The sequence below is a fragment of the Mercenaria mercenaria genome, chromosome 3 (assembly GCF_021730395.1).
Source record: "Mercenaria mercenaria strain notata chromosome 3, MADL_Memer_1, whole genome shotgun sequence".
Taxonomy (NCBI): Eukaryota; Metazoa; Mollusca; class Bivalvia; order Venerida; family Veneridae; genus Mercenaria; species Mercenaria mercenaria.
This window is the reverse complement of record NC_069363.1, coordinates 79,954,222-79,969,639: the sequence shown is the minus strand read 5'-3', so window position 1 is coordinate 79,969,639 and position 15,418 is coordinate 79,954,222. Positions and strand designations below refer to the sequence as shown.

At 36.2% G+C, this 15,418-nt stretch overlaps 1 protein-coding gene across 1 annotated transcript in view; it reads left to right on the top strand.

Moving 5' to 3' along the window:
* LOC123524291 (zinc transporter 7-B-like) overlaps positions 1-13,169 on the top strand; it is a 35,508-nt gene extending 22,339 nt beyond the window's left edge. Inside the window, exons 7-11 of the mRNA XM_045302370.2 lie at positions 85-246; positions 1,165-1,300; positions 1,589-1,679; positions 2,189-2,338; positions 3,265-13,169. Of these exons, the coding sequence (XP_045158305.2) occupies positions 85-246; positions 1,165-1,300; positions 1,589-1,679; positions 2,189-2,338; positions 3,265-3,312 (587 nt within the window). The 3' untranslated portion in view covers positions 3,313-13,169. The remainder of the gene's footprint in view (positions 1-84; positions 247-1,164; positions 1,301-1,588; positions 1,680-2,188; positions 2,339-3,264) is intronic.
* Positions 13,170-15,418: the final 2,249 nt, after the last annotated feature.

Sequence of the window (15,418 nt, the reverse complement as noted above, 5' to 3'; positions counted from 1 at the left end):
AATAATACATAAATCTGAAGGCTTGTACATGTCAGTTATTATAATTTTTGCATGTAGCATAGATATTTTTGCTTTGTTTTTCAGGTTTTCAAGAAAATAATTTACATGAGCGCCATGGGCACAGTCACGGTAATGAAGGTGATCATGGCCACAGTCATGGGCACGAAAGTCATGGACACAGTCATGGACATGATAGCCATGGACCTGAACCGAAGCAAAATGCGTCACAAAAACAAATTATGCAAGGTAAGAACATAATAAATGCAAATTTTCACAAGATTTAGGTTAAGATATGAAGTTGAGGTTGAAATAAGAACATACAAGTTGAGATTAAGATTTAAACTTAGGACTTGATGTTAAAATCAGAAAAAAAGTTTAAGGTGATCATGGCCACAGTCGTGGGCAGGAAAGTCATGGAAGAACATCGTAACTTCAAATATTCATTAGGTTGAGGTTAAAATATGAAATTGAGGTTGAAATAAGAACATATGACAGAACATAGGAATTGATTCTATTTATTTATTTTGTTGGATTTAACGTCGCACCAACACAATTATAGGTCATATGGCGACTTTCCAGCTTAAATGGTGGAAGAAGACCCCTGCTGCCCCTCCATGCATTATGTCATCACGAGCGGGCACCTTTGGTAGAACCACCGACTTTCCGTAAGCCAGCTGAGGTCAAAATCAGAATGTTATGGTTGGAATGCCTAGAGTAGAGTTGAGATTAGATTAGAGTAAAAGAGTTGAGTTTGAGAACAGAGATTTAGAATGAAAATTTAGGATAGTGAAAATGGTTGTGACCAAAGCATGGGGGGATGGAGCAGTGATAACTGGGATTGAGTTGGATATAGAAATGTGTAGCTTAAGTTTGAGTTTGAAGCTCTAAACTACAAAGCTGGATTTCGGCAATGTTAAATTTAACTGCTTAGACCAAATAAAATTTTGCATGTTTCAAGCGGTGAATGCGAAAGAAAGTGCTTCTTTATTTATGTGCACTTAGACCTCTCTCGAATTCATCCCTTTATTTGATGTTTGAGTAGAAAAAATAGCTATATTATGATATACTTTAGTAGTTAAAACACAAAAAGGGGACCTATTGCAGACCTTTCTAGAAGCAGAAAAAAGCATCATCATATTACATGCCTATATATCTACATTACAGGAGTATTTTTACACATATTGGCTGATACACTTGGAAGTGTTGGGGTGATAATATCATCTGGATTAATACATTATTTTGGTTGGATGGTGGCCGACCCAGTCTGTTCAATGTTTATTGCCACATTAATTACTATAAGGTGAGTTAGTTTCTTTATTTGGAGTTTAACATTTTTGTTTAAGTTGTTTAACACTTCTATTATTAGTATTACATTATAGAAGGTATTTATTTATTTTTGAGCGAAGAAGGAATATATCTTGCTGAAAAGTAAGTAAATAATTCAAATATTTTGGGCTTAATTTCGCAAATTGACTAATCCACAAATGAAAAGTAGTCCTCTGAAAATATTAATAGTTTCACACTACCCTACTTTAATATTAGTATGTATACTAACAGTAGAATAACATTTTTGTATTATGTATTTCAGTGTTCTACCGTTATTGCGAGATTCAATTGGTATTTTAATGCAGCGGACTCCGAGGGAGTTGGATCACCTCTTGCCTGGTTGCTATCAAAGAGTAAGTGTCAAGTGTGTATGAGAATGTAAGTTTATTTGTAGTCACAAGTGATAGCCGACAAAGATGAGTCCTTCAGAGAATAGTTATCTTTTTAAATGGGAGGACAGCGCATGGTACAGAAGATTTTTCGGTTCCAGAAGCTTCCTTGCGTCTGTAGCGTGTCGGGTGTAAAGCACCCATACACTGGACATTTATCCCAATGTTAGTAATTTGAGTTTAAGGAGTTGGGGCTTGAACGCATGACCTTGGTTTTGCAGTCAGTGTTACCACTTGGCGAGTTTGTCAGCTCTGAGTAAGTGTTGAGTCTAAAACCTGGTAAATTTGTAATGCTGTCGGACATGTTGGGATTTAAATATTATCGGTGAATTTAAGTTAAAACATGAACAAATTTGTGATGATATGTACATGTACTTATGTGTTAAAAAGTGTGTTGCATAAAAAAATCACTGAATGTGTGTATCTACATGAAATGAGCAATTTTTGACAAGGTCTATGTTTTATTCATTTAGGTAAGCCAGCTTGAGGGAGTATACAGTGTTCAAGAACCCCATTTTTGGACGTTATGTAGTGAAGTCTATATAGGAACAATAAAATTAGAAGTGTCTGCAAAAGCAGACGCAAAATATATTCTTAGTCAGACTCACAGTATATTTTTACAAGTAAGTATATTAATTGTTATCAGAGATTATTTTTTTACGATTTTTAGGATGGTAACAATTGCAGTAAATGGGGAGAAAATGTCGTAAATTAAGGATTTTTGGGGGAAATTTCAATTTGTTACAAGTAGCAGTGGGTGGGGCAGCCATTGTGATACTACACCATAGCACTGATATTTTGTGGTGTAAGACCACAGTAAATTAAAAAAAAACTCTGGTCACTTTATGAATGAAAAAAAAATCCCAAGTTACTCACAATGTAAATATATACTTTAGCACTTATCATGCTGGACACGATTGATTCTGACTTTGCAACCAGTGTAATCATGATCAGCCTGCACATCAGTGCAGTATGATCAAGATTAGCACTGTTTGCCATTCATTCAGTATCTTTTTGGTAAGCACCCCTTTAGACAGTTAATGGCACTGTTCAAATTGAAGATGGACAAGTTCATTATAGAAATTTAGCAGGGTTATGGTTAATAACTGAATGTTTATTTTATCTGATATGTAAGACTTTTCTCTGGATATATGTCATATAATGCGCTTGAAATTACTGGTAAGTACTTAAAGACAAAAGACTCGCTGTTCTAAAAAATAAATGAAATTCTCTAAACTAAAAATTTGATCTGGTTAAAAATGCAGATACACTTTATACATGTAGGTTAACTGACTTTAAAGCAAAGTAAAAACATTGCTAAACCAGGTAAAACAGGGGTGGGGAATATAATTTGAAAAAAAAAAAAAACTTACCTTTAACATACTTTTACGTCTTTTTCTAGTAAATTTTGCCTTGAAAAAGAAGTGCATTAACAAAATCCTGTTACAAAATGAAAAACCGCACTGAATTACATATGTCAACTTAATTGTATGTAATTCTTAAATGGTACTATAAGTTACATTTTGTAATATTTTTTTTCATTATTCAGGCTGGAGTGAAACAACTTTATGTACAAATAGACCATGCCATGATGTAACAGACGACAAAGAAACAAAAAGAACACAACAGTTTTAACTCGACAAATTTGAGTGGTGCAATACAGAAAGAAAACAATGCATGTTTTCATTCAACAGGATACGTGGCAGACGGAGTACACTAGTCTCCTCCCATATTGTTCTTTTATTGGGCTTTTTCACTGTTTTAGAATCAACATGTCTACCAGATCTGAGTGATGTAAATACTGGTAAAGGGATTTTCAGGTTGGAGAAACGCAAAACTGTTTTATCTCTGTTACTCGGACGTTGAAGCAAAACTGCTGTATCAGCTTTTAAAATATTCATTGGCATGTATACACTACTGTCATCTCTTAGTATTTGTTGTCCGTATGAATTTCTTGTAGTGAAACCATCGGCATTAATCGTATTTCAGTTTTTGTGAATTACATTGACCTCGGAGGTAGAGCCTCTCAGTGTTCACGCAGTTAGATTATTGCTGTGCTTGTTTACGTAACATCAAGTATGATACAGCTGAAACATGCATTTTACAGGATGTTTGCGTATTGACTTGTGCTTTCTCAGACAAATTGACATAATGTCTGTCATCATCCGTCCTCCAAGCTGGTCTCTTGTGGGGAAGTTGTCAAAAACATCATACCATCTTCACATAATTGAGCCATGCCATGGGAAAACCAACGTAGTGGCTTTGCGACCAGCATGGATCCAGACCAGCCTGCGCATCCGCGCAGTCTGGTCAGGATCCATGCTGTTCGCTAACAGTTTCTCTAATTGCAATAGGCTTGCCTGGATCCATGCTGGTCGCAAACCCACTATGTTGGTTTTCTCATGGCACGGCTCATATCTTGTTAATAAGTATTGAACCACAAAAAAGAAAAAAAAAATGATTTCTAGTGACTTTAGCTTTAGCTTTCGCTCGGTAATTCGAGAGACTTACCTAGGTGTAATATGAAGATTTCCTCTCATGGTGCCAACCATTTTTAAACAGAAAAAATCTGTTAGATACTTGTATCGATTATTTTTCACTTGGTAAGATGAGTGCTGGAACAAAATTTTGAGCAAGTTTCAATGTCGAAATAATATTCTTTTTTCAGATGTTTTACTTTTAGTGCATTTAATGTACATTAACTATTGGTCTTGGTGAACAGACTGACCAACACATTTCACTTCCATTTTTAGTGTTCATGTTAAATGTCTCCATCATTTAGTCAGACGTTCAAAAGTCGTGGTAATGTAATGTATCACCAGATCACTACAGGTAATATAATCTCATTTTTGTTCATGGTAGGTTGTTCCTATCTATCATAACATGTAGTTCTGGCTTTATTCACCAGAGTCAACATTTAACTGTGTTTCAGTATCTGGGGCTCGAAAATAAAATTTCCAGGATGAGTGGCCAACACCCTAAACACTGCTTCACTTTTTCTTATTTGGATTATTGATGAAAACACCTTAGATAATGAAAAATGTCTTGTTTTCTTGTTTATGTAATCAATAATATTTTGTGCATTTAGTATTATTTTGAATGTAGATGGTTTTAATGAAAAAAAACAACAAATGGATTGTTGTGACATATAATTTTTATGCCCCTGGCATCTACTGATGCGGGAGGCATATAGTGATTGTCCTGTCCGCCTGTCTGTCCGTATGAGGTTAACCAAATGGGACTGTTTCGTCTAGCATCCATACCCCTTACTAGAGTGACTTGATACTAATGCAGATGTGACCATTCCTCATCTTCATACATCACCTGACCTCAGTTTGACCTTGACCTCGTTTTGGACTTAGGTTGCTTTGTATGGGCCATCTCTTGGTTAACCAAATGGGACCGTTTCATCTAGCATCAATACCGCTTACAAGAATGAATTGATACTAATACAGACGTAACCTGTGACCATTCCTCATCTTCAAACATCACCTGACCTCAGTTTGACCTTGACCTTGACCTCGTTTTGGAAAATCTATCGACAAGGATGCCACCGGGGGCATTAAGCGTTTATTGAATGCAGCTCCTTGTTTTATTAAAGAAAAAATATTTGAAAAATTAAAATGCATAGAAAAGTTAGTTAGGAGGTTTGTGACATTTTGACGTAAATTAGACTCATAAAATCCTATACACACCTTCAATAAAATGTGTTAAGGCAAACCATTTCTATGTGCTGTGTAAAATGTATGCCAATATTTTCATACGGCCAAAGGGATGTATTATGTTATGAAGCCGGTGTCTGTCTGTTTGTCTGTCCGTTATCAGTTTCAAGTAATGTGCAGAGCGCATGTTTTGGATGGCTTGCTTCAAGGTCAAGGTCACACTTAGGGGTCAAAGGTCATACCTTCAGATGTATATTGCTCCACATTGCGGTGCTCTTGTTCCTCTATTTTTCACTCCATGAAGTTGTGTCAATAATGTTGATGTTTATAATACATGGCAATAGCTAGTCAGTTAAATTATTATTATTATATGTATAGTATCTGTGTGTGCTTTGTATCGGCTTAGATTGCAGCTTTCTTACCTGTTATATGATAAAATTTCTGTCAGCGTAATGACACTAAATCTTATGTTTAGTTGTAATCAAACTTTTGAAGGTGCCCTTTTTATTAGCTGTCAAAAGTAATTTTATTGGTATTTTATGACATTCATATTGCAAATTTGTCAAAACTGGTTTTAACGTTTAGAGAGTGTAGAGCAAATAAGGGGGCTATCAGCATAAAGAGAAAAAAAGGCAGATAGCCCCTATTTGCTGTACATGTACATTCTCGTTTATTGTGTCCCCACATAATGGAAGGTTAGGGCATGTGTAGATTTGACCTTTTACCTTGTTATCAAGCACGCAAAATTCTTTAGTCATGATTTCGTGAAATTTATTCGAACATTTAAGACTTGATTAGCTATGATATAAAGCTAAAGGTAATGTTTAAGAGTAAAGGCACTTTGTTATTACAGGTAGCATTTAGTTTTGTGGGAGCTCTTGTGTCTAGTGAACTGGTTTTTGAACTAACTGCATTTAAGCCATAAATATTGAACTTGAAATTTAAAAATGAGCCGTGCCATGAGAAAACCAACATAGTGCATTTGTGACCAGCATGGATCCAGACCAGCCTGCGCATCTGCGCAGTCTGGTTAGGATCCATGCTGTTCGCTTTCAAAGCCTATAGCAATTAGAGAAACCGTTAGCGAACAGCGTGGATCCGGACCAGACTGCGATGCGCAGGCTGGTCTGGATCCATGCTGGTCGCAAAACCACTATGTTGGTTTTCTCATGGTGCGGCTCAAATTATTGTTATTATTACCATGTTCTTAAATACAGGTAAAAACTGTCTTATTTAGCAATGTTAAAACAGCTGTTTAAAACAGGTATTTCTGTGTTAGTGATTTTTAAATGTTATATTTTCATTTATATATGTTGCCATTCACCATCTGCCTTCTGATCATGCTCTTTGTCTTAAAATTAACATGGGGCCATATTCATTAACTGAAATTTTGACTTGGATTTTAACCCTTAGCCTGCTGGCGGCAAGTGATTCTGCCTTTGCAACCAGTGCAGACCAAGATCAGCCTGCACATCTGTGCAGTCTGATCATGGTCTGCACTGTTCGCCATTCAGTCAGTATCTTTTTGGTAAGCACCCCTTTTAACAGTTAATGGTAATGTCCAAATTGGAAGATGGACAAGTTTGTTATAGAAATTTAGCAGGGTAAGTGTTAAAATGCTAAATTTTCAGTTTGCTCTGTTTTTGTTGAATGACTACAGTTTTTCATAAACTTTTTCTTGAAAATAGTTGATATAAACAAAAATGTGTGTAAATTTTCAGCAAAATAGATGCATTTTTAAAGAAGTGGCAACTGGAATTTTTAGAAGTTTTAAAATCTATGTCTAAATTTTAGACTTAGAATAGTGATGAAACTGGGTCCAGGGTCTAAGATTATAAAACTTGCGTTTGGAGACCAGTCTGACAATGCAAGGCTGTCATTGGTCAATTTCAAATCTGTGCTCAGAAACAACCAATCAGATGCTGGAATTTTGAGACTGGTCTCCAAATTCATTTTTGTAATCTCGGACCTAATAGTCATATACTTTAGTGAGTTCATATCAAGTTTCAGCTCATTTTATATCTTTAGTTTAATTTCACCTTACATTAGGGAATTGTGAATTTGACCAGCTTTTAATCATGTTCAAAATTTCCCAAAGTAGGGTAAGTCAACAACCTGTCTTAAACAATAGGCACCCTTGAAAACAGTGTTTAACCAAATATAATCAAATACGTGAAATTTAATTAAGGGAATATACTATTTAATTTTAAGCTTAATGTAGAGGACCCATATTGACAGTAGGCAATTTCTTTGTGACAGAATTTGAAAATTATTAAATAATTTTAAAATAAGTGTGTAATATGAAAAAGTTCAGGAAACATTTGATTGATCTATAAATTTTACAGTCTTAAAGGGGCATGCCTTTATGTCAAATTTGCAAAATTAATTTTAAAAAGTAATGATTTCATTGGTTAGTAATAATTGTGAATATAAAGCACTGAGTAAGATCTAAGTAGAAATAAATTATGAAAAAAAATTGTAGTCTGTAAATTTTGCGGAAAAGCTCACAAGCATAAGTCATGCCATTGTAATGTTCTCAAAAGTAGAGGGAATATAGCTTTACATTAAATTCATAAAATATCAGAGATATGTTGCTATGTATTTCTATTTTTTTTTTTTTTTTTTTTTTTTTGGGAAAATTAGAAATTTATCTGGAGGCATGCCCCCTTTAAAGTGACTCATTCACACTTTTAAGGCAAACATTTTTATCTCAGAAATCAATAAAACTTGGGAAGTATGAAAGTGGACAGCGGTACAAACTTACTTACATTTAATTTTTCCAAAATGTCTTGATATATTACCAAAATATTGTGCAGAAGGGTGTAAACTATTGCAACATTTACCAGTATCTAACACTTAATTTTTACTCATCATTTTTCAATGTCATATATACATTGTATGCCAATCTTGGTTGAAATGAAAATGTTGAAAAAATTCCAGGGTTTTCTTTGGGTCAGTTTCACTTTGTGTCAACAAATGCGCTAATCAGAAAAAGTTTGCAAAAAATAGCTCCAAAGTTGGAGCCAATAGTCTGTGAGAGTCGACATACCACTTTTGTTGAGATCAAATAATAATTACAGGCATTCAGTAACAGACATGTATATAGCTATTAAAATTTATTTCAATCATTTAGAAATAAGATATCATTTAACAGCGTCGGCGACATCAAAAGCGACATTTCTTTTCATTGTTTTAATTTTGCTACAAACAACATTAACCAATGTGTGTGTAATTATCTAATCAGCCGGGTAATTAAACTCTTCAGTTAATCCAATTATATAATTAATTTGACCCCCAGAATGTCACTAGCTACTTAAAACACTCATCTCAAAGTGTCAAACAGGTGAAATAAACAACACTTGTATAATCGATCATGCGCAACCTTTACCTTGCATCGATTTCCTGTGCACAGTGTAAGAATTTTACGCCCGTAAGAAAAATCTGATTGCCGATTTTTAGCTCACCTGTCACAAAGTGACAAGGTGAGCTTTTGTGATCGCGCGGTGTCCGTCGTCCGTGCGTGCGTCCGTCCGTCCGTAAACTTTTTGCTTGTGACCACTCTAGAGGTCACATTTTTCATGGGATCTTTATGAAAGTTGGTCAGAATGTTCATCTTGATGATATCTAGGTCAAGTTCGAAACTGGGTCACGTGCCTTCAAAAACTAGGTCAGTTGGTCTAAAAATAGAAAAACCTTGTGACCTCTCTAGAGGCCATATATTTCACAAGATCTTCATGAAAATTGGTCAGAATGTTCACCTTGATGATATCTAGGTCAAGTTCGAAACTGGGTCACGTGCCGTCAAAAACTAGGTCAGTAGGTCTAAAAATAGAAAAACCTTGTGACCTCTCTAGAGGCCATATATTTCACAAGATCTTCATGAAAATTGGTCAGAACGTTCATCTTGATGATATCTAGGTCAAGTTCGAAACTGGGTCACGTGCCTTCAAAAACTAGGTCAGTAGATCAAATAATAGAAAAACCTTGTGACCTCTCTAAAGGCCACATTTTTCATGGGATCTGTATGAAAGTTGATCTGAATGTTCATCTTGATGATATCTAGGTCTAGTTCGAAACTGGGTCACGTGCAGTCAAAAACTAGGTCAGTAGGTCTAAAAATAGAAAAACCTTGTGACCTCTCTAGAGGCCATATATTTCATGAGATCTTCATGAAAATTGGTCAGAATGTTTACCATGATGATATCTAGGTCAGATTTGAAATTGGGTCACGTGCCCTCAAAAACTAGGTCAGTAGGTCAAATAATAGAAAAACCTTGTGACCTCTCTAGAGGCCATATTTTTCATGGGATCTGTATGAAATTTGGTCTGAATGTTCATCTTTATGATATCTAGGTCTTTTTTGAAAGTGGGTCACGTGCCATCAAAAACTAGGTCAGTAGGTCAAATAATAGAAAAACCTTGTGACCTCTCTAAAGGCCATATTTTTCATGGGATCTGTATGAAAGTTGGTCTGAATGTTCATCTTGATGATATCTAGGTCAAGTTCGAAACAGGGTCATGTGCAGTCAAAAACTAGGTCAGTAGGTCTAAAAATAGAAAAACCTTGTGACCTCTCTAGAGGCCATACTTGTGAATGGATCTCCATAAAAATTGGTCAGAATGTTCACCTTGATGATATCTTGGTCAAGTTTGAAACTGGGTCACGTGCCTTAAAAAACTAGGTCAGTAGGTCAAATAATAAAAAAACCTTGTGACCTCTCTAGAGGCCATACTTTTCATGGGATCTGTATGAAAGTTGGTCTGAATGTTCATCTTGATGATATCTAGGTCAAGTTTGAAACTGGGTCAACTGCGGTCAAAAACTAGGTCAGTAGGTCTAAAATTAGAAAAATCTTTTGACCTCTCTAGAGGCCATATTTTTCAATGAATCTTCATGAAAATTGATCTGAATGTTCACCTTGATGATATCTAGGTCAATTTCGAAACTGGGTCACGTGCGGTCAAAAACTAGGCCAGTAGCTATAAAAATAGAAAAACCTTGTGACCTCTCTAGAGGCCATATTTGTCATGAGATCTTCATGAAAATTAGTGAGAATGTTCACCTTGATGATATCTAGGTAAAATTCAAAACAGGGTCACGTAAAACTAGGTCAATAGGTCAAATAATAGAAAAACCTTGTGACCTCTCTAGAGACCATATTTTTCAATGGATCTTCTTGAAAATTGGTCAGAATTTTTATCTTGATAATATCTAGGTCGAGTTCAAAACTGGGTCACATGAGCTCAAAAACTAGGTCACTATGTCAAATAATAGAAAAAACGACTTCATACTCAAAACTGGGTCATGTGGGAAGAGGTGAGCGATTCAGGACCATCATGGTCCTCTTGTTTTGGTTGGCACCACTAAAATTCACCAAAATTGAAGATTTTTACCGCCAGAATTCATTTTTTGTCACATTTGGCACCATTGGTGACCAACAGCAGGAACCTTGAATTCACCCCAACTGTGGGCAAGTAGTTTTAAGATGTTAAAATATAAATCATTATTGCCAGTACTTTAAGAACATTGAAGTATTCATCATGACATGGCTATAAAAATGTAATCACAATATAATAAGGACTACTATCATTTTAGAAGTTGTCCAAATTCAAGACTGACGGTCGGAATATTTTTGGCAGTTTTATTTCCGAATTTTAATGTTGAATCTATCGTGCATTTTAAGGAATCGTGGATTTTTATATTGGTTTGCTTCGTTTTAATGTATGAAATGTTTAGTCCCGCATATCTACTGTTAAAAAATGGCAGCTTTTACCTTTAAAACAGCTTAAATTTTTATCACCTTGCGATTTACAATTGGGAAGTCATCAGTAGGATTCATGAGCCAGTCGTATGTTCTCCATGATGATTGACTGAAGACAATAACAACCTGGGTTATTTGTCCTCCACCACTGATTCATGCAGGGAAGTTGTTTGTTATTTTTAGGAGAACTGGTTATACTTGTATGAATAATGGCATCTGGGAACTGCATTATCACTGTTTTCTATGTACAAGTAAGAATAAGCCCTAAATTTCATAAAAAATATTGCCTATCTTTCCTGTATTTGAAATGTGACTGGTACGTTCCAGTTTTCAATTTCTAAGCTCTCATACAGGTTTCAGTGTTATAAAATTTCACTTCCACCTATCACTTTCTGCTAGTACTACATTTCGAAATGTCTCAAAATGATCAACATTGATAACGCAATTATTCTTATATATAAAACTCTCTCTGTCTCTCTCTTTGCTTTTATGTCATATTCGTATCAACAACTTGATGTTAGCTTCATAGCATAAACTTCTGAATGTGTTAAAAGACTGCTCATTTAAAACAGTTCATATTTTTACGTCTCATTTTATTGGTATTTTGAATATACATATTACTATGAAATGTTTTTATTATGAAAAAAAGGAATATTTCTGTACAGTCATGCTTTGTGTCAGTGATGTAAGCTTGACAAAATATGAATCAAATGCTGCTTTATACCTGTGAAAAAGTGCTGTTAAATGTCTTGTATGTGTAGTGAAACTGAGGTAACACTATTCTTTTACTATGTATTTACAGACTTCTTGAAATTAATGACCTGACTGGGTAAATGTGACTTTTTAGCTAGTCCCGATTTTTTGAACTGTGTCCTTGATCATTGGCATGTGTTAAGTTTTTTCTTTAGATCCATTCTTTCTTGAAAACTGTACCAGCTGTAGTTTTGAAACCTTGTACAGGTGTTTATCATTGTAAGTTGAGTAACTACGCCAAGAAGCACAACTCTCGCTGATGTTTTGAAATGATTTTGGCTCTTTTTTACTTAAAAAAGGTTGTATTTATTGTAATTTGTCCTAGTTTATGTTCCATGTTTCTTTAATACTATAAGAACTATTGCTTGGAAACTTTGTTAACTTGTTTATTATCATTAGATATGTGGTTTGGTCAAAAACCATAACTCTCTGTTGCACTTTGAGGTACATAACAGTACTTTTAAACTTTTGTTTAGGCCCACTTTTCTTGAGTACTATAACAGCTACAACTTTGAGACTTTATAATACTTCTTTATCATCAGTAAATGAGCAAAAAGGCCTAGAAAAATTACTTTTTTCTTGCATTCAGGTGTAACATAATTTCAAGCCCATTCAGCTGAGTGTTGGCAGCAGCATGTGGTAGTTTTGTTGAACTTATTGTAATAATGTATATTCTTGCAAACCCAAGGGCCTTTGGAATCTTTTAATTTTCATCTGACCCATGAGAGTTATAATGAGTTTGTGGAGGTTTAAGATAAATAACTTTGCCTTACGGTATTATAAAATTTACATAAGGTATTCCCACACATTCTGTAAACACAGTCCAGTTCCAGTGTTATAAAACAGAGTTTAGAGGCCAGTCAAAAAACTCATCTGATTAGCTGATTTTGAGCTCATTCTTGAACTGACCTATTGCCAGACTGGTCTCCAAACTCAAGTTTTATAACCTCAGAGCCAGCTTTAGGTTTCATGTAATATCGCAAGCCCAGTCTGGTCAGTATTTTCTGAAATACTACGCACAGTTCTAGTCTTTACATATTAAATGTAGAATGTTTGCCATATGAGAGAAAAAGGTAATTTGAATGACTGTATGTAAGTGAAGTACTGCCAGTACTAGAATAAATTACAAGATTGTATGTGATTGTTATAATGTTATTGTTGTAAAATCATGTGATCTTTGCTATGTCTTGAGACCAAATTGTTGTTTTATTACACAGTATTTATGTAAATTATGGTTAGGGGAATAAAATGAACATTATATTTATAAAATAATTTTAGACTTGTTTCCCTTCTTTTTGTCCATTTACGGCTGGAGGTAGTGCCATGTTTTGTCAAATTTGGAATTGTTGAAGGTAGTGCTGTGGTCTGTCCAGGTAGCAATTAGTGATGGTAATTTTGACCCAGCGAAAATATGTGCTTTTACAGTACCAGGTATCATAGTTTGTTCAGGTAGCATCACTGAGTACCATGGTCTGTCCAGGTAGCATCACTGAGTACCATGGTCTGTCCAGGTAGCATCACTGAGTACCATGGTCTGTCCAGGTAGCATCACTGAGTACCATGGTCTGTCCAGGCAGCATCACTGAGTACCATGGTCTGTCCAGGCAGCAATTACTGAGTACCATGGTCTGTCCAGGTAGCATCACTGAGTACCATGGTCTGTCCAGGCAGCAATTACTGAGTACCATGTCTGTCCAGCAGCATAATTGAGTACCATGGTCTGTCCAGGTAGCATCACTGAGTACCATGGTCTTCCAGGTAGCATCACTGAGTACCATGGTCTGTCCAGGCAGCATCACTGAGTACCATGGTCTGTCCAGGCAGCAATACGATACCATGGTCTGTCCAGGTAGCATCACTGAGTACCATGGTCTGTCCAGGCAGCAATTACTGAGTACCATGGTCTGTCCAGGCAGCAATAATTGAGTACCATGGTCTGTCCAGGTAGCATCACTGAGTACCATGGTCTGTCCAGGTAGCATCACTGAGTACCATGGTCTGTCCAGGTAGCATCACTGAGTACCATGGTCTGTCCAGGCAGCATCACTGAGTACCATGGTCTGTCCAGGCAGCAATTACTGAGTACCATGGTCTGTCCAGGCAGCATCACTGAGTACCATGGTCTGTCCAGGCAGCAATTACTGAGTACCATGGTCTGTCCAGGCAGCAATTATTGAGTACCATGGTCTGTCCAGGTAGCATCACTGAGTACCATGGTCTGTCCATGTAGCATCACTGAGTACCATGGTCTGTCCAGGCAGCAATTACTGAGTACCATGGTCTGTCCAGGCAGCAATTACTGAGTACCATGGTCTGTCCAGGTAGCATCACTGAGTACCATGGTCTGTCCGGATAGCAATTACGGAGTACCATGCTCTATCCGGGTAGCAGTTGGGTACCATTCACCAATAACTTTGTTCTGTCCAAGTAGCAATTACAGAAAATTGTACAATGCTCTGTTCAGGCAGCAATTACTAATGGCAGTGCTTTGCTGTGTCTTGGTAGTAATTCTTGAAGATACATGTAGTACCATGCCCTGCCAATGTAGCAATTACTGAAGATAGTACCATGCTCTGTTCTGGTAGCAATTACTGTAAGGGTAGTACCAGGCTCTGTCCTGGATATAGTGCCATGGTCTGTTTGGGTAACAATTACTAAAGGTAGTACCAGGCTCTGTCCAGGTAGCAACTGGAACTGTTACAGGAGTGATGATTAAACGGTCTTGTCACAGAAGTATGGCAAAAAAATTAGTCATGGCCATGGAGAGATTTCATCAAAATCCGGCCATTAGTTTAAAAAAAAAGTGCCTGGACAAGTGGAAAAAATCAGTCACGGCCATGGTTGATAACAATGTGAAAAATTGGTGGTTTTGTAGCAAACTTGTTCTATATTTGATGATGCTACACCAGTCCTGTGTAACAAAAATCATTTAAATCTGTCAACCCTTTCACGAGTCCAGAAGACACGAGTTGGCAAATTTTAAGTTGGAAAGGGTCCACAACTATATGTCAAAATATGGTGGTTTGTAGGCAAAGTCGAACTTGGCTTTTATTTTATGATGTTACACCTGTGTACCAGAATTTATTTAAATCTGTCAAGCCTTTCGCGAGATATTGTCTGGAAACCTTAACAAGAAGACCATAAAGGCACTGAGTTATTGTTCGGAAACCATGAGTTTGGCAAATTTTAAGTTGGAAAGGGGCCACAACTGCATAAAAAAATTGGAGGTTTGTAGTCAAAGTCAAACTTGACCTGTATGTTATGATGTTACATCTGTGTACCAAAAATTATTTAAATCTGTCAAACCTTTCATGAGTTATTGTCTGGAAACCAGGAGTTTGGCAAGTTTTAACTTGGTAAGGGTACATAACTACATAAACAAGAGGGTCATGATGACCTTGGATCGCTCACCTGAGTAATATGAGCTACATGTTTCAAATGTCAAACGGATGCTAAAATATTAAGAAAGTAGGTCAGTAGATCACATTCATGGTCACTGAAATTCAGTTTTAAGATCAGTCTGCAA